The 15,079-nt window shown below is 37.4% G+C and overlaps 1 protein-coding gene across 1 annotated transcript; it reads right to left on the bottom strand.

The window, feature by feature from the left end:
- Positions 1-816: 816 nt before the first annotated feature.
- Positions 817-15,078, bottom strand: RNPC3 (RNA binding region (RNP1, RRM) containing 3; the record flags this gene model as incomplete). Its single annotated transcript, XM_041420699.1, has 15 exons — positions 817-1,045; positions 4,769-4,841; positions 6,040-6,172; positions 6,708-6,766; positions 6,846-6,940; positions 7,110-7,271; positions 8,055-8,191; positions 8,934-9,059; positions 10,001-10,146; positions 10,741-10,809; positions 11,283-11,394; positions 12,079-12,156; positions 12,793-12,911; positions 13,994-14,041; positions 14,881-15,078. Coding segments are annotated over 14 exons (1,542 nt in total), but the record flags the coding sequence as incomplete, so codon positions are not given.
- Position 15,079: the final 1 nt, after the last annotated feature.

Below are 15,079 nucleotides of genomic sequence, written 5' to 3'. Positions count from 1 at the left end.
TTCAGTTTCCGCACCTCCTTATAAAGTATTTTTGTTCTGGACCACAGCACCACCTTGCTGTTATCCCACTTCGGCGCTTTGAAAATTCACTTTTGGGTCTTTGGTCCTGTACGTGTAGCTTTACATGGGTGTTAGGACATACTACTGTAGAACTATAGAAGCATTTAAGGTGAAATGCTCTATAGGATTGAAGGAACAATTACACAGTCCCCATGGGAATGCAGCAAGTAAAATAAGAATAATTCCAGTAAAAGCACTTCAAAGGAATCTGCTAAGCCAGCTCCTATTGGAAAAAAATAGCAAAGATAGACTTACTTTGGTCCAGCCACCAATGCTAGTGATTTAGACTGTTTGCAGCTGGAGTAAGGAAAAATCTACACCAGCCAGCTCCCACACGATCAGTTATCATTTAGTAATTTATGAGATAACTTTTCCTTTAAGTCCACTGGACTAGAATATCTTATCAATTAAATGACATTGCAATGTTTCCCACATGGTTTTAGACAGTTCCACTCACCAGCCCAGTATGTAGCAAATCCTATGTGATCACTGTTACCATCACCCTCAACAGGGCAAGAACCACATCTATACCAGTTTTAACTGCTACTCTGGTTTTAATTACTTCAGTCCCACTAGTGACAGTTTTCAAGTTGCAGATGAACAATGCAAGTGGATTACTGAGGAAGAACAGGGCCCAGTTTCAGAGTACAAATTCAGGACCATGCACTAGGCCTTCTGCTTGGTCTCCAAGACAAGAAGACCTGTCCTGCCAAAAACCCCAAGAATAGAAGCCAAAACAAAGAGAAGGCAGCAAAATGAAGAGAAGAGAAATAATTTATTAGATTTCACAAGCAATCTAACATACATTTATGATGTAGTAAGCCTTGTGATATTTAAAGATATGTGGAATCTTTAAGACGGGAGAATTTATTCTCTGCCTCCAATACTTTAGAAATGCAAGTACGCACAGTTCAAGAGTCCTGATGATCACACTGTTTCTTCTCCAGCTTGATATTACTTGAAAGAGAAGGAACACAAAAGGGACCTGGAACATCACAAAGGCATGTTAAAAGTAAGAACTACCAAAAAATAGTAGTGTTATACAGGCTTTTCACAACTAAACTGAAAGATGCTTTATGTTTTAAAAAGTGCTTAATGTCTGTGAAAAACACATCTTAATAAATGCAGGCTGTATTAATTTTATATTACAGAATGTTAAACAGTAATGTAGTATGAAACCCACAGGAAACATGTAGGTTACTAGGAACAATACTACCTAAGTGCAGACAGCAATGTAAAAAAACCCAAACAACCAACAAAAAGGTAGCAGTGATTAATAGTTGATTATTAGTCCAGCTCCAGATACTTAATTGCAAGATATTGTTAATTTTCTTCTTTACTTAAAAAAGACAAAGTAAGGAATGTATTAACTAAATCAACTCCAAATTGTTTCTCATGTACCAGGACAACAGTAATCATCAAATGATCTAAAATACTGGTCAACCCCTTAATATTAAAACTGCTCTGCAATGTATTTTAGCCAACAAATTATTATATTAATATGTTTTTAAAGTAAAACAAGGTGACTTGGTCAGTGTGAGCTCAGCACAGCTTCACACAGACCAGCTGGTATGAGTTAGAACTGTTCCTCTAAGGAACAGGACCACAAATTAGTAGGATATCTGAGGAAGAAGGTGAAGGCCACCTTTTAAGACTAAGAACCTTCATTGTGTCTATTCACACAACACAGACAACTCACTGGTTTCTTTTTCCCCCCCCTGAAAAAATCTGCTTTTTAAAATTATTAGATTAGCTCAAGTTTAAAACATATTAACTCCTCCCCACACCTACTCTATATGAAAACTTAAGATGCAGTTGAGTGCTACAGGAAACATTGCACAAAAAAGGATACAACAAGAAAGGATACACTCTGCATGACAGTATTATTGCAGTATTTACGCAGGAATGTTTCTAAAGAAGAACAGCAGAATGTGATTTAATTTTACTTGATTCTCAGTATTGCACACACATAACTTTATGCTACCTAGCAAAAAGAAAAAAGAAAGCAAATATGCCTCTTTGATAAAAACCAGTTCTAAACCCTTATGAGATTTAATGAGGGCTGATGAATCCATAAACACTAAGCTTCATATTCAAAAGAAAATACATTTTTTGGTAACTTCAACTATTAGGACACCAGCAGATTCTTCCATCTCCTTCAAGTCTTTGCCCTTTTAGAGACTCACTTTATTTCCATCATGTCCAAAACACAATAATGTTTCCCTTTAATGCCCGCTTTCAAACCACTTCTTCCTTATGAAGAAGCTGGAGACCTCTCAATATCAGTTTCTTCCACATAACTTTTCTGCCTAATAATTATATTTTAGCTACAGGAAAAATTCACTTTAGGTGAACTTTTTGCCAGTCCATCGATAAAAAGCCATTTCAGCCAGCAAGGAATTCTGCAGTATTTCATAAACCATACGTAATGTTTTGTCAAAAAAAAAAAAAAATTAAAAAAGGATAAAGCCTTTGTAGGTAAAGAAAAAAACTAAAAAACAAACAAACAAACAAAAAAAAAACCAAAACCAAACAAACAAACAAAAAAAAAACCCCAAAAGAAAAACAAAAAAAAAAAAAAAAAAAAACCCCAAAAGAAAAAAAAAAAAAAAAAAAAAAAAAACCCAAAAAACAAAACAAAACACACTCAACAACAGAAAAATAAGCCTAGACTTAAGCAGACACAAGTTTTTATAATGGAGTTTTACTTCATAAATCAGCATCCATCACAATATTGCAGCAGGAACAGAAAAACAGTCATGCAGAAATCGGGGTCAGCTTAACCATTACTTGGAAAATGCAACAAGTATTTTTAATTAAACCTCATGGATCCTTAGAAACCTGGGAAACTCCATGGCACACTGTTATGATTACAATATATAAACAGTCAAGCTACGTGAGAAGCTCTGCCCACGACAGAACACCAGGGACACTTGTAAGATGGTAACTCATGGAAGACTTTCAGGTGCACAATTAAATCTTGCCTCAGTATGGTTTGCTCACTCTAGAAAAAGCTTCTGAGTAGAGCATCAAAATAATAACAAATAAGCACTTTGCTATTATCTTTATGCAATTCAAGTATTTAGCATGTTTAATGAATTCAGAATTAATGTACAAAATGAGCTGGAAAAAAGGGGAATTCCTAAAAGAATAAAACTGCTCAGACTTCATCAGGTTCTCCAATAGCTAAATTGCTTCAATATTTTTTTAATATAAGAAACCACAGTAATCTTATTAGACACTAGATAATACAAATAGAAGGTTTTTTCTAACAAGAAAGGAGTGACAAACAAGACTGAAATAGCCTCATAAATACTTGATCCTAATAGAACACTTTAGCCAAGGCTCTTTTCAATGACCAGTTCAGAAGGCCTATAAAAAAGTGATCTTTAATTTGACAGAATACAGACTTTGCAAACTACAAACAGTAACACAAAATAGGAAGTAAGACCAAAGAGAGAGAAACAAGCCTAAATCTGATTTTAAAAATCCTTAGACAATGGATGGAATGAAGAACCTACAGTTAGAGTAGCTGTTAAAAATAGAAATACAACCATCACAATAACCACAGTGTGGGCTTTACAACCAATTTGTAAAATTCAAAAACAAATGTTCACATCCTTTACTTCAAATTCAGGTTTTCTTTAGAATAACAAGGATCAAGCTCCAGATTAAAACCACACCATGGGTTAAGCAATGTTTCATAAGCACTCAGGCTAAGACTTCAGTTAATTTTGTTTTATGTGGAGACATAACCAGAGTGATCTCAACTGTAACCAGAAATTAAGGTCAGTGCCCTTTAAATATGAGCTAACTCATGTATCAGAGGATGCAGACTGAGAAATAAATATTTTTTATTCTTGCACCAGTTACTTCACATGGTCATTTTCGAGTTCACTATGCAAATGCTTGCAGGCCATGAAACCACTCAGGTAAATTTGAGCTGATTTTGCTTGACTTACTCTCACATAAATGACATACTCAGAGTAGGGAGCAGTGAAGTAAAGCGACATGATAAAAAATAAAAGTTAAATAGCAACTATCTGCTGGAAGATACTTTCCCATTATGTTTAAATAATGCCAAAAATCAGGACCTACATATTCCACAACAAAGGAAGCCTTGATCAATGCAACATTAAGCAGCACTTTCTGACAGAATATCCTTCACTAATTCAGGCAAGTTTAAAGGTTACTGCAACAGCACTTCTAACTCATTTTCTGAAGCTAGCAAAGATTCTTTACAGCCAGCAGAAGTTTATTGCTGGAACCAGTTCTTCAGGATCACTTTACAACAGCAGGGATGGAAAGGAAGGAGGTAAGGGGCAACACTTTTCAATAGCAAAACCCTGGGAGATTACTAAAAGATAAGTGGTCCAATTCCACAAAATTATTCTCCTTATCTTTGCAGATTAAGGATTAGAGAAACTGACAAGTGCCCTACGGGATCAGGATTAGGAAAATATTGGCCTCTTGAGTTTTTTAACACAGGAAAAAGGGAAGTTTTAAACTTACACCAACTATATACCTCGCACTCTGTTTTTCTGATATAAGCACACATTTAAGAAAATAAATTTGTATGGAACATTTCTTCTCCATCATCACTATTCCTAAAGAAGTTGTTAAAGAGAGAGTAAATAAAACCAAACAAACACTAACAAAAAAACCCAGCCCAATCCTTTGTTTTTACTTTCAGGCAGAGAGTCCATACCTTGTGCAGGGTTTTACTTTTTTCTTTTCCCTTCGTTGGCATCCTGTTTTGGTCTAGCTGAACGAGCAAATTGCTGAGATTCTATTAAGGACTACAAGTGTCTGGTAAGTAGAAGTCAATTAGGAAAGACAAAAAAGATTACTCCTACAAATTGGTCTAGAAAGTGACCTTTATCTGTAAATCAATTCCACTACAGTATGAAGTATTGTAACAGTGTCTTATTAGTCTAAGATTAGGACCTCACTGATAAACAGTACAGGAGTTATCAGAGAGCCCATAAGGAGGACTAACTGGGAATGGGTTAGATGCAAACAGGGTAACTACAGTAGGATAAATGTTTGATATTTACAAACTTCCAACCCAGCATGTTAATTCTTAACTTTGATGTCTCAGTATTTGAGAGGAAAAACAGCAAAAGCAGCAGATGCTGGGGTTAATGTGAATATAAAGAAACTGAAAAAAATGTTTAAGTGAAAAATAAGAAAGGACTTTCACACAAAACAACAGTGCTATGCAATCAAAGAGAGACAGTTGCAGCTGAAAAACCCATCTGGAACCACTTACTCTTACAGGAACATTTCTTATGATCGTGATTCTGTAAACACACATCTAACCAAGTACAAAACCTTGTATTTAATTTAAATACAGTGGTCATGCAAGCTAAATTATCTCCTGCATTGTCTTTGCAGGATCAAAGATGTAAGACCAGCAAATTCTGTTCTTAAACCACTTTTACTTTCCTATTTCAGAAGAGTTGCCTCTGTGGTCGATGCTTTGTGTGAGGAGACGCAAATCTTGACTCCATGTTTCAGAAGGCTGCTTTATTATATTGTGATATATATTATATTACAATGCTATGTTAAAAACTATACTAAAAGAATAGAGAGCAAAGGATTCATCAGAAGGCTAGAAAGAACAGGAATGGAATGCAATAACAAAGGCTTGTGACTCTCCGAGAGTTCAAGCCAGCTGACTGTGATTGGCCATTAATTAGAAATAACCTGCATGCACCAATCACAGATGCACCTGTTGCATTCCACAGCAGCAGATAGTTATTACTTACATTTCTTTCCTGAGGCTCCTCAGCTCAGCAAAGGATTTTTCATAAAATATCATGGCTACATCTGTGTTTTTTTCAGCTGCCATAAATAGGGCACTGTGTTATCCTGACTGGATTTCTTAAGGCATTTTTTATTTTGCAGAACACTGTGACAACAAAACTTGGCAGAGATGACAAAGAATATAATGTAAATGTTTGAAGAAAAGGATACAACCACCATGGGTTTTTCAAATAAGACATAGCCATTTGCTTCTTTTAGTGCTTTAGCAGCTGCTTTCTCATTTGGAAGTCCAATGAAAGCCTGTCCCTTCATCCGGCCTTCTTTCATCAAACGGATATCAAACCTAGGGGCACAGTGGAGAACTGGGAATTACTCATGTTTAACAAACCTTGCAGATTTCACAGTACAAATGCACAATTCTCATGCTTCAGGTGGGAGAAATAGCAGAAACAGAAGCAAAGCCTACAAGGAGGCGTGATGTCCTTGGAAACAATTTTGCTTGGGGAAACCATTTACTAAAAGGTAATATTAAACTGCAGGATGGCAAATTGATATGCAGTACTACTAAATAAGACATATGCAAAATGATCAGATACACATAATCACCCACACAGCTCATTCTGTGTCACATAGCCAAGAAAAGCAAATCTGTGAAAGAAAATATAAAAGTAAAATAATAGGGTCTTCAGTCACTCATCATAAAATAACTTGATTTCTTAATCTTCAAATATAAAGATTTTTGAATACATTTTTGTTTATGCAGAAACACAGAAACACAGAAAATGTGAATATGGCTACTTTTAAAATCCCAGTTTTCAGAAGTGTCATAGAAGTTAATACAAAAGGCTTAATTCTAACCAAGTATGAAATGAACTCACATATTGCGTTCCACCTCTGACTGGAAGTCAACATATCTTCCAAAAATGAACTTAAGATCCTGAAATTAAAGTGTAAGTGTAAGATGCATGCTAAGAAAAAGCCCTTTTGACAGATATTTAATTTGCTTGCTTACTTACCTTTTCTTGAACTTGTTTAGCTAAATTCTTCACATATATCCTGCAATTCGGATCACCTGGCTCATAGTTTTTGAAAACAGAATATTTTTCCATTTCTTGAAGACAAAAAAAAAAAAAAAAAAACCATGCTTCAGATCATTTACTTTGCACATTTGTTCAGTATAAAATAATTTACTATACACTCAATTAATAAAAAATTATTTAAGCTAATTGTTGCAACAAAGCCAAAAGCTATTACTAGATAATCTATTCTCACAGTTATACCTTCTCTAGAAAGCCTGTTTTTTTCTAGATCCTTTCTAGAAATAAATTCTGATGGTATTTCATCATCTTCCTCTTCAGTTTCCATTTTATCGTTTGAGCTAGGAGCTGGGAAAATCCTTCCAAAGCCTGTATTATTGATTTCTTCCGTGGTTGCATAAAGGTCTGAAATTTCAACAAATTATGTAAGTGGTTTGTACCTTTATTCACACCAAGATCAAGAGCCAGCAAGAAAACCATAATCCTTCCAGCAACATTGTAATAGAGCAGACTTTGTAAGGCAATTTGAATACACCCTTAAAAATGAGTCTTAATCCCTGGATTGACAAAAGCACCTGCAGTGTACAGGCCTACAAAACCCCATGTAGTACAAATAAAGGCCATGGCACACATTAGTTAGCATAAAACTTGCTGTGCTGTTCAATCCTGTATCCATTTCACTATTTTCCCTTAAAGAAACAGGATATTACTGTAAAGTAACAAGAATCACAGATTGACCATAACCCTCTAAAAAGCCATCACACCTCATTGTTATCAGTGCTCAGCATTTTTATGGCAGCTAATCAGTGCACCAGAGAAAAGGGGTTGGCAATCACATGGACGCTGCTCTCTAAGAACTGGAAAAGGAAAATCTGAAACTAGCCTGATATATTCATTTGCACCATAAAACACTGAAAATTTGTAACATTTGTATCCTAACATTTAGAAGACAGTGCAATTCACCATAAACCACAGAGCACAAAGGAGAGAGACCTTTAAAAATCTCTGGATCCTTTCCAAAGCTTGTAACATGGGAAGAACAGCAAATACAAATATGATGCAACTTGGTGTTGAAAGCTCCAATACAGTAAGGGAAAAGAATTTCCTGGTGTAAATTTCAGCACCCTTTTATATGCTGAAGCCACATGACTTGAACATTAAATACATTTGAAGTACAAACTCTCTTACCATTTTTTTCTTCTTTTTCTGGGTTTATCTGAAGAACAGCTGGGATCTCAGTACTAATATGAAACTCTATTTTTTTATGACCTACGTGCTGCAGCTGCTCAAAGACATCTGAAGGTGACAGTGTAGGGTGCGAGTTACTGTTTAAAACAACAACAGATTAATTAAAGATTCAGACACTAATGAATGCATGGTCAAACACAAGATTTCTACCAGTTAGATTTTATGCTGTTGTTTACCACAAACACACGTTCTCCATTTCACCCAACAGAGTTTCAGGTGATTACAACACTGCAGATACAGAAGGTATGTCTGGCAGTGGGAGCAAAACCAACCATCATGTACCACAGTTCAATACACACATGCATTTATTAAAACCTTCATCAGTAACTTCAGCATGAAAAAAAACTGGCCTTGCTGCTGCTGTCATCTAGTATATAAAATATATGACATTTAAAAAAAATGCAGCAAATCACTTGGAGGAAGCAGGCAGCCATTAGTAAAAATGTATTCACAATCATTCATCACAACATAGAAATACTGCACTGCTGTCTACTGTGGCATAGAACTGCAAGAACAAGAACTGTTCTAAGACCCAAACTTATTTTAAAGCAAGCCAGTTTCTATTCTTCCAGTGTCATACTTTTAATTTTTTATTTTAAGAAGCAGCCCAAACAATAAATCCAAATTGCTTCATCACAGTTGTGATGTGAAAGTAATTATCTTTTTAGGAAAAGGAATTTCTATTCGTTTGAGAGGAAGAGAAACAGAGCTTGAATCAGGCACACTTTAAGGTTGTTGAACAGACTTTAGTTCAAACTCGAGGAAAATTTGGAGTTTTAGGGCAATAAAACCAAGAGGATAAGTGCAAAAACCACAAACCTGTGGGAAGTACACACAGGAACATTCAACATGTCTTTAATTCTTTGCTTTTTTCTAACACCACGCTTCTTTGTGTTTATTGGTCTTTTAGGCTGAAGGGTTGCTAATTCCATCAACTTGGTCATTCTATTTTAAACAAAAATAAAAACAAAACCAAACAAAAATAAAACAAAGAGGTTTACAGTTTATTTGAAAGTACTAATTTTAAAAACCCTTCACCTCTCCTTAAAGCCCCTGACATAGAACTTCTCAGAACACAATGGTAAAACTAACTACCTTAAAAGTGAAACTGTAACACATAGCATGTGCAAGAGCACTTAAGGAGTGACCAAAATCCTGACATGTCAGTGATGCCCTTCCTTGCCAAACATGCTCCTTACTGGGACACTGAAGCTGAGAGAAGCTGTGATGGCCCAAGCTGAACCTGATTTTACAACACTCAGCAGGGGTATCTTTTTCCAAATGATGTGTTTTTCCAAATATAGGATAGGGATTTTCTGATTTACTTCTCAGTTTAGACAGCAAAGGAAAAAGCTGCTCTTTAATTTAGAGTTAGTTTAAAGATAAAAAAAAAAAAAATACAGCTATGATGTAATTCTGTCCCAAAACTGCAAGAGAATCCTCAGCAGAAATATTATCACCCCTAGCAATACCTGCTGATGTACAAAGAATGTTCTCAAAGTTGGTGTGCACATATGGTTCAGGCTGAGGAGTCAATTTAGAAAGATGTGCAACAATGAAGACTTCAGAAAACAATCTAATTTCTGCTTCCTTATATCTGCACTCTTCATGATAAGTTTTTGTTTAGTTGGGTTTTTTTGGACACAGGAGCAAATGAAAACTTGCACACCAATAGGCCACTTTCCTTTTCTTACTGCATTTATACCTGCACTGTCCTTCTGCACTCTGAAGTTTCTCTAAGCATCTGGAAAGATTTCTACACACTCTCTACAAGATGCTACATCTATATACTGCAAACATTACCACTTGCTGAACTAGAAGCTGGCAAAGTAAAACCACCCCTTTTAGCAGGCCCAAAACCTTGCAAATGACTGTAAAATGCATACCTCTCCTTTTCCTCATCATTATCACTTTCATATTCTGATTCATCCCCACTAGACAGTCCTTCTTCCTCTTCAGGCAAAGGAGGCTCCTCAGGAGGCAGAGGTGGGATTGGGGGAGGTGGCACAGGCACTGGTAAATACTCTTCATACTAATGATGGGGAAAAAGTTGAAAAAATTAAACTTCTTGAAGGAAAAAACCTAAACGTATCTTGTTTTCTTAATAACAACAGTCAAAGCAATTAATGATCATTTGACAAGTATTTTCTCCAAGTATGCTTACAGGGATCTAGATACCATTTTAGTAAACTACATTACTAATGAAAATCTTTCCACAAGCAAAAAAAAAAATCTGCTTTCTGAAGCATAACAGTGAATGGTTTAATTCTTTTAAGTTGAGATGATAAAAAAATACAGCAACCATGGCCTTGGATTTTCATTTTGCACTCAGCTTCAAGGAGCTTCCTGAGAATACAGTCCAAGCACATGGATGAAGGCCTAGGCTGCAAAGCCATCTCAGTTTCAACAGTGAAACAACAGTTTGAAACATTCCTGTGCTGCTACCACAGATGGGTATTTCTTTGTTCTAAGTATAGTCCAAAGAATTGCTTTAGAAGACCAACAGGTACCCAGTGAAATGCAGCAGGATTTGCAATCCTCTAGAAATCTACATCTCATACTATGCTGCTGACAATTTAAATTGTGAATCAATCCTACAGTACTGAAAACATATTTAAAACATTACCATTGGAGGACGAGCAGTAATTGGTCCAAAAGGTGGAGGAAGATTCATTTTATTCATCAGATGGAGTACCTGAAATGAGTCAAAATAAGTAGGCTTCCTTTGAATAAGTAAGTGATAACAGCTCCTTGCTAGGTAAAACAGCCAATCACTCCTGGCAGGTGTAAATCAGCACTGTGTTAATGTTTGAGAACAATGTAAAACTTGCACTTGAGATCCAACACTAACAGTCAATACAAGGAACACCCTAACAAGGCTAATAAAAAACGTACAGCATCTTCTCAGAATGAAATTCCAGGTACTCAAGCTACCTCTAATTAGGAAGAGCATATCCAGTTCAGTCTTCAGTGCCAATTAAGTAATCCACCTCAGATTAATAAAATCTCATTACCTCAGCACAGTAAAAAACTAAGATTGGTTAACATTATCACAGAAAATCCAAGTTAGTATTTACAATGACAAAAATAATTACTTCTGTGGATAATTAAAAGAGAAAAAAATTAATCTCTTTAACTTTATAATTTTTTTTCCTGTTTTTTACTTACCTGGACATAAAATTTGGGCACGCTTGCCAAGGCATTTGCTATATTTGCTAGAATTGAACTTGAAGGTGGTGGATACAAATATTTGAGGCAAGAATTGATGGGAAAGGTGAGGCTGAGGAAAAAAAGATTGAAAACAAGACACCTTAACATTATTGCCACTTAGTCACCCATAACAACTAATGATTACTAGAGGCTTAACTATTGATTACATCTGAAGTAACACTGAAATATTATTATTTCCCCTAGAATAGTTTTGGGCTACTTAGAATGCCTTTAACATCATGGAGTAGTCCCCAGTGCACGACAGATTTACTGGGCTTGGGCATACTGAAAGTATCAAGCCATGCAGAAGCCTAAAGCAAACAGAAACAATCAACATGTCCAAAACCAAAAGCACAGCATAGCAGCCTGCACAAGTATCAGAAACTCAATGCTCAAAGGGCTGCATTAGCTTCAAAAATTTACTACTTCATGTGTGCTAAAATGAAAACTGGGGGCAGGGGAGGACTGGGTTAACACTGGGAGAACTTCAGCCCTCCAACCCCCCAAGAAAGCAATGCATAGTGCTAGAAGGCTGTTCTGCCATCCACAAGCTCAAAGCACCAGTCACTATGCAGATGTGAGGATTTTAAACTTGTGGAACTGAAACTCCATCTTTATGACAATTCCTACATGCCCGAGGAACAGCAGCATAGGAGTTATTGTTTGGAGCATCTTGTTCAACAGTTCACAACACATTTCAAAATATTCTGTAACAGAATAAAATACTTAAGATAAATAAAACTCCAACACTAACCCATGGTTTGGTGCAATTCCGTTCTCTATTTTAATACAGTTCGGTTCTATCTTTTCTTCTTTCACTGGTTCTTCTAAACTGAAAATTAATTTAGTTTTAATTAAAACAGGGCAAAAATTAGGTATGCCTAAAGTAATATATAAAATATGCATAATTTATTAATAAATATAAAAATAAATTAGCACAGGTGTTTTTAACATCTTACCAATTGCATTACTACAGCTGTTACCAATTCTTCATAATTAACACATGACTATAATTACAGTAGTGACAGTCTTCTAAAATAAATGCTTATGCAGATTTAAGTAAGACTTCCTGTATTCAAACACTCCTGACTTAAATCCACTCAAAGGAAAAGAACTGAAATTATTTATCATGCACTCTCTTCAGAGGCCATAAATTCAAAGGTATTAAACTACTGATTTGTTCATATTCAGAAAGTGGAATAAATAACTTGAAAACTCTACTACAGTATTTTTAATTAAGCATAGCTTAATTATCACATAGCTTTTGTCACTTATTTGCACATTACACAGGTGCAAATGAAACAGTTCTGTTGGGAGGAATGCAGTCACTGTCCTATAGATCTGAACCTGTTTGTTAAGACTTCCAAGTGGTTTAAATTTATCCTTTGATAGTAATACCTAAGTACCATGAATCTAGAATCCCCTTTCCTTGACCACAAACATAACAAGGAAATTGCTCTGCACATACCTTTTGCACTTGTCTGAGACAGAAGGCTGGCTAAGTACCTGTGCACTCTCTTGCTCCTTTGCAAATTCAACAACTAATGTGTGACCCAAAAGTTTCAGCTGATGCAGTCTTGATAAAGCCTTCAAGTAATTACAGAAGAAGAAGAGAAAGGTAAGAGGACACATGAGAACTGTTTTAAAGCATAACTGTTTTTCCTTTGAGTGGTACACTGGCCATAGGATGCAGACCCAGCTGGTTTAAGCTAAGCCTGTGCTAATGTGGACATGAGAGTTCTGCTCTGTTTGTGTCTTCCCAGCTCTGCTTTTAGCAGCATTTCCTGCTGGCAGGAAGGAAAGGGACCAGGCTGCACGAGGCTGGTCACCTGAACACAGCAGCAGCCTTAACAATCAGACTTTTCACACAGCCTACTAAATTGCTGGAATTTTAAGTAACCAACCTTTTGCTCCTGAAGTACAAACATGCTAAACTCTGTCAGTAACAGCTAGGAATTTTAAAATCAAGATTTTTGACAGTGGTGCTAGGAAGATCCAGCATTCTTCAAGTCCAGAGCCCAGCAGGCTGCTAATAACTGGCACAAGCACCTAACTCACCACCGTTCACCTCACAGTCTTTTAATTTTTTTAGTCCTTTAAAGTGTGGCCTAAAAAAACCACACATAAGCAATGCAAAAAAAACCCCAAACCCAAGGTATAAGGGGGAAGTTCTGGCACAGCCTTCTTAACCAGACTAGTATTTAAAAAGCATTATTAGTATAATCTTTTTGGCATACATATCTCCTATTAATACAGTCGTTTTCTTATCAAAGTTGGGCATTCAAGGCAGACTTGGATTGTGAGAATCACTAGGGCTGACTTTTATGGTAAACACACAACTAGACAAGGAAACTCTGCTTGGTTTATAGCTTGTATGTAAATGCACACATCCTAAACAGTGCCCTGATCAGTCTCAGCTTCAGTAAGCATGCCAGGCTCTGTCAGATGCGTTCCACAAACCCCTTTTGATCCACCTTTCTTAGGACTCTAAGAAACACAGAACTGTTCAAGAATTTTATCAAGTCCTGCAGGCAAATCCTGAAACAGAACTCTCATACTACATTGTGGGGTTTTGTTTTTTCCTAGCACTAAGTACCAGATGATATGTAATTAGAGCATTGGCAATTCAGTGCTTCGCTAAAACCTTTAGTAACAGACTCAATACAAACCTTTGCAGCTGCGTTTTCACTGGGAAAGGTGGCAAAAGCAGTATGTTTCTAGAAAACAAACAAACAAAAAGTTATAATGTATTTGAATCAAAAATGTTAAGAGATTGCATGTAACACATTGAGCCACAAGCACTTTCTTAGTTCGAGTTTACATATTTGAAAGCTTCCAGATGGGAGTGTAACTCCCATTTGGGGCAAACGTGAAGGACTAGAAACCATTTTTCTTAAGAATTTTGGAAAAGTACCTCTTGCAGTCAAAATTAATGCATGAGCTCAGCAGTTTGACAAATACAGGACAAGTGGGTTTTTTTTCTTGCTACGAAAGTTGTAACTATTGTGCTCTGAACGTTTGAATGGTTTCTAACCCTCCCCCCTAATTTTCCAAATTAAATCAAGTCCTCACAGAATACACCTTTCCAAGTTGAATTTATTTTAATAAACTTTATTACCCCATCTTGCCACTACATGATTCCGCACCCAAAATCATTGTAAGAAAGTCAGTATATCTGATATCCTATAAAGCATGATGAAAGTCTGCTAAAATATGCAGACATCTATCTGCGGTTCTGCAAAACACAAAGCTCTTCATGAAGAGCGCTTATCACGAAACAAATACATCCATGTTTTCGTAAACCGGAGGAAGAAGAAAGCAAACCAGAGATTTCAATGGGCCTGTGAAACTGCATCCCTGCCCGCGCCCAGAGGCCCTTCCTCACGGTGAGCCCAGCCCGCCGGCAGCGGCAGGAGGCCAAAGCCGCGGCACGGGGCTCGCGGCGGGCGGGACGCCAAGCCGGCCCCGGCCCCGTCCCGACCGCCCCGCGGGGCTCCCCGGCAGCGGGACCCCCGCGCCTGTAGGGCTCCGGGCTCAGCCCTGCCCCGGCCCTCACCAGCCGCCCGTGGTCCGACAGGACGCGCACAGACACGGCCCCGAAGTGCTGCAGCAGATCCTCCTTCTCCGCCGCCGTCAGCTCGGCGGGCAGGTGCCGCACCAGCAGCGTCCGCCCGCGCCGCCGAGAGACGCCGGGGTGCGGCGGGACGCCGGGGTGCGGCGGGCCGGATCCCAGCCCCGGGCCGCCCGCGGGTCCC

Source organism: Onychostruthus taczanowskii, unplaced genomic scaffold (genome assembly GCF_017590055.1).
Source record: "Onychostruthus taczanowskii isolate IOZ18803 unplaced genomic scaffold, ASM1759005v1 scaffold65, whole genome shotgun sequence".
Taxonomy (NCBI): domain Eukaryota; kingdom Metazoa; phylum Chordata; class Aves; order Passeriformes; family Passeridae; genus Onychostruthus; species Onychostruthus taczanowskii.
The sequence above is the reverse complement of the archived record's forward strand: the minus strand, read 5'-3'. Positions and strand labels throughout refer to the sequence as shown.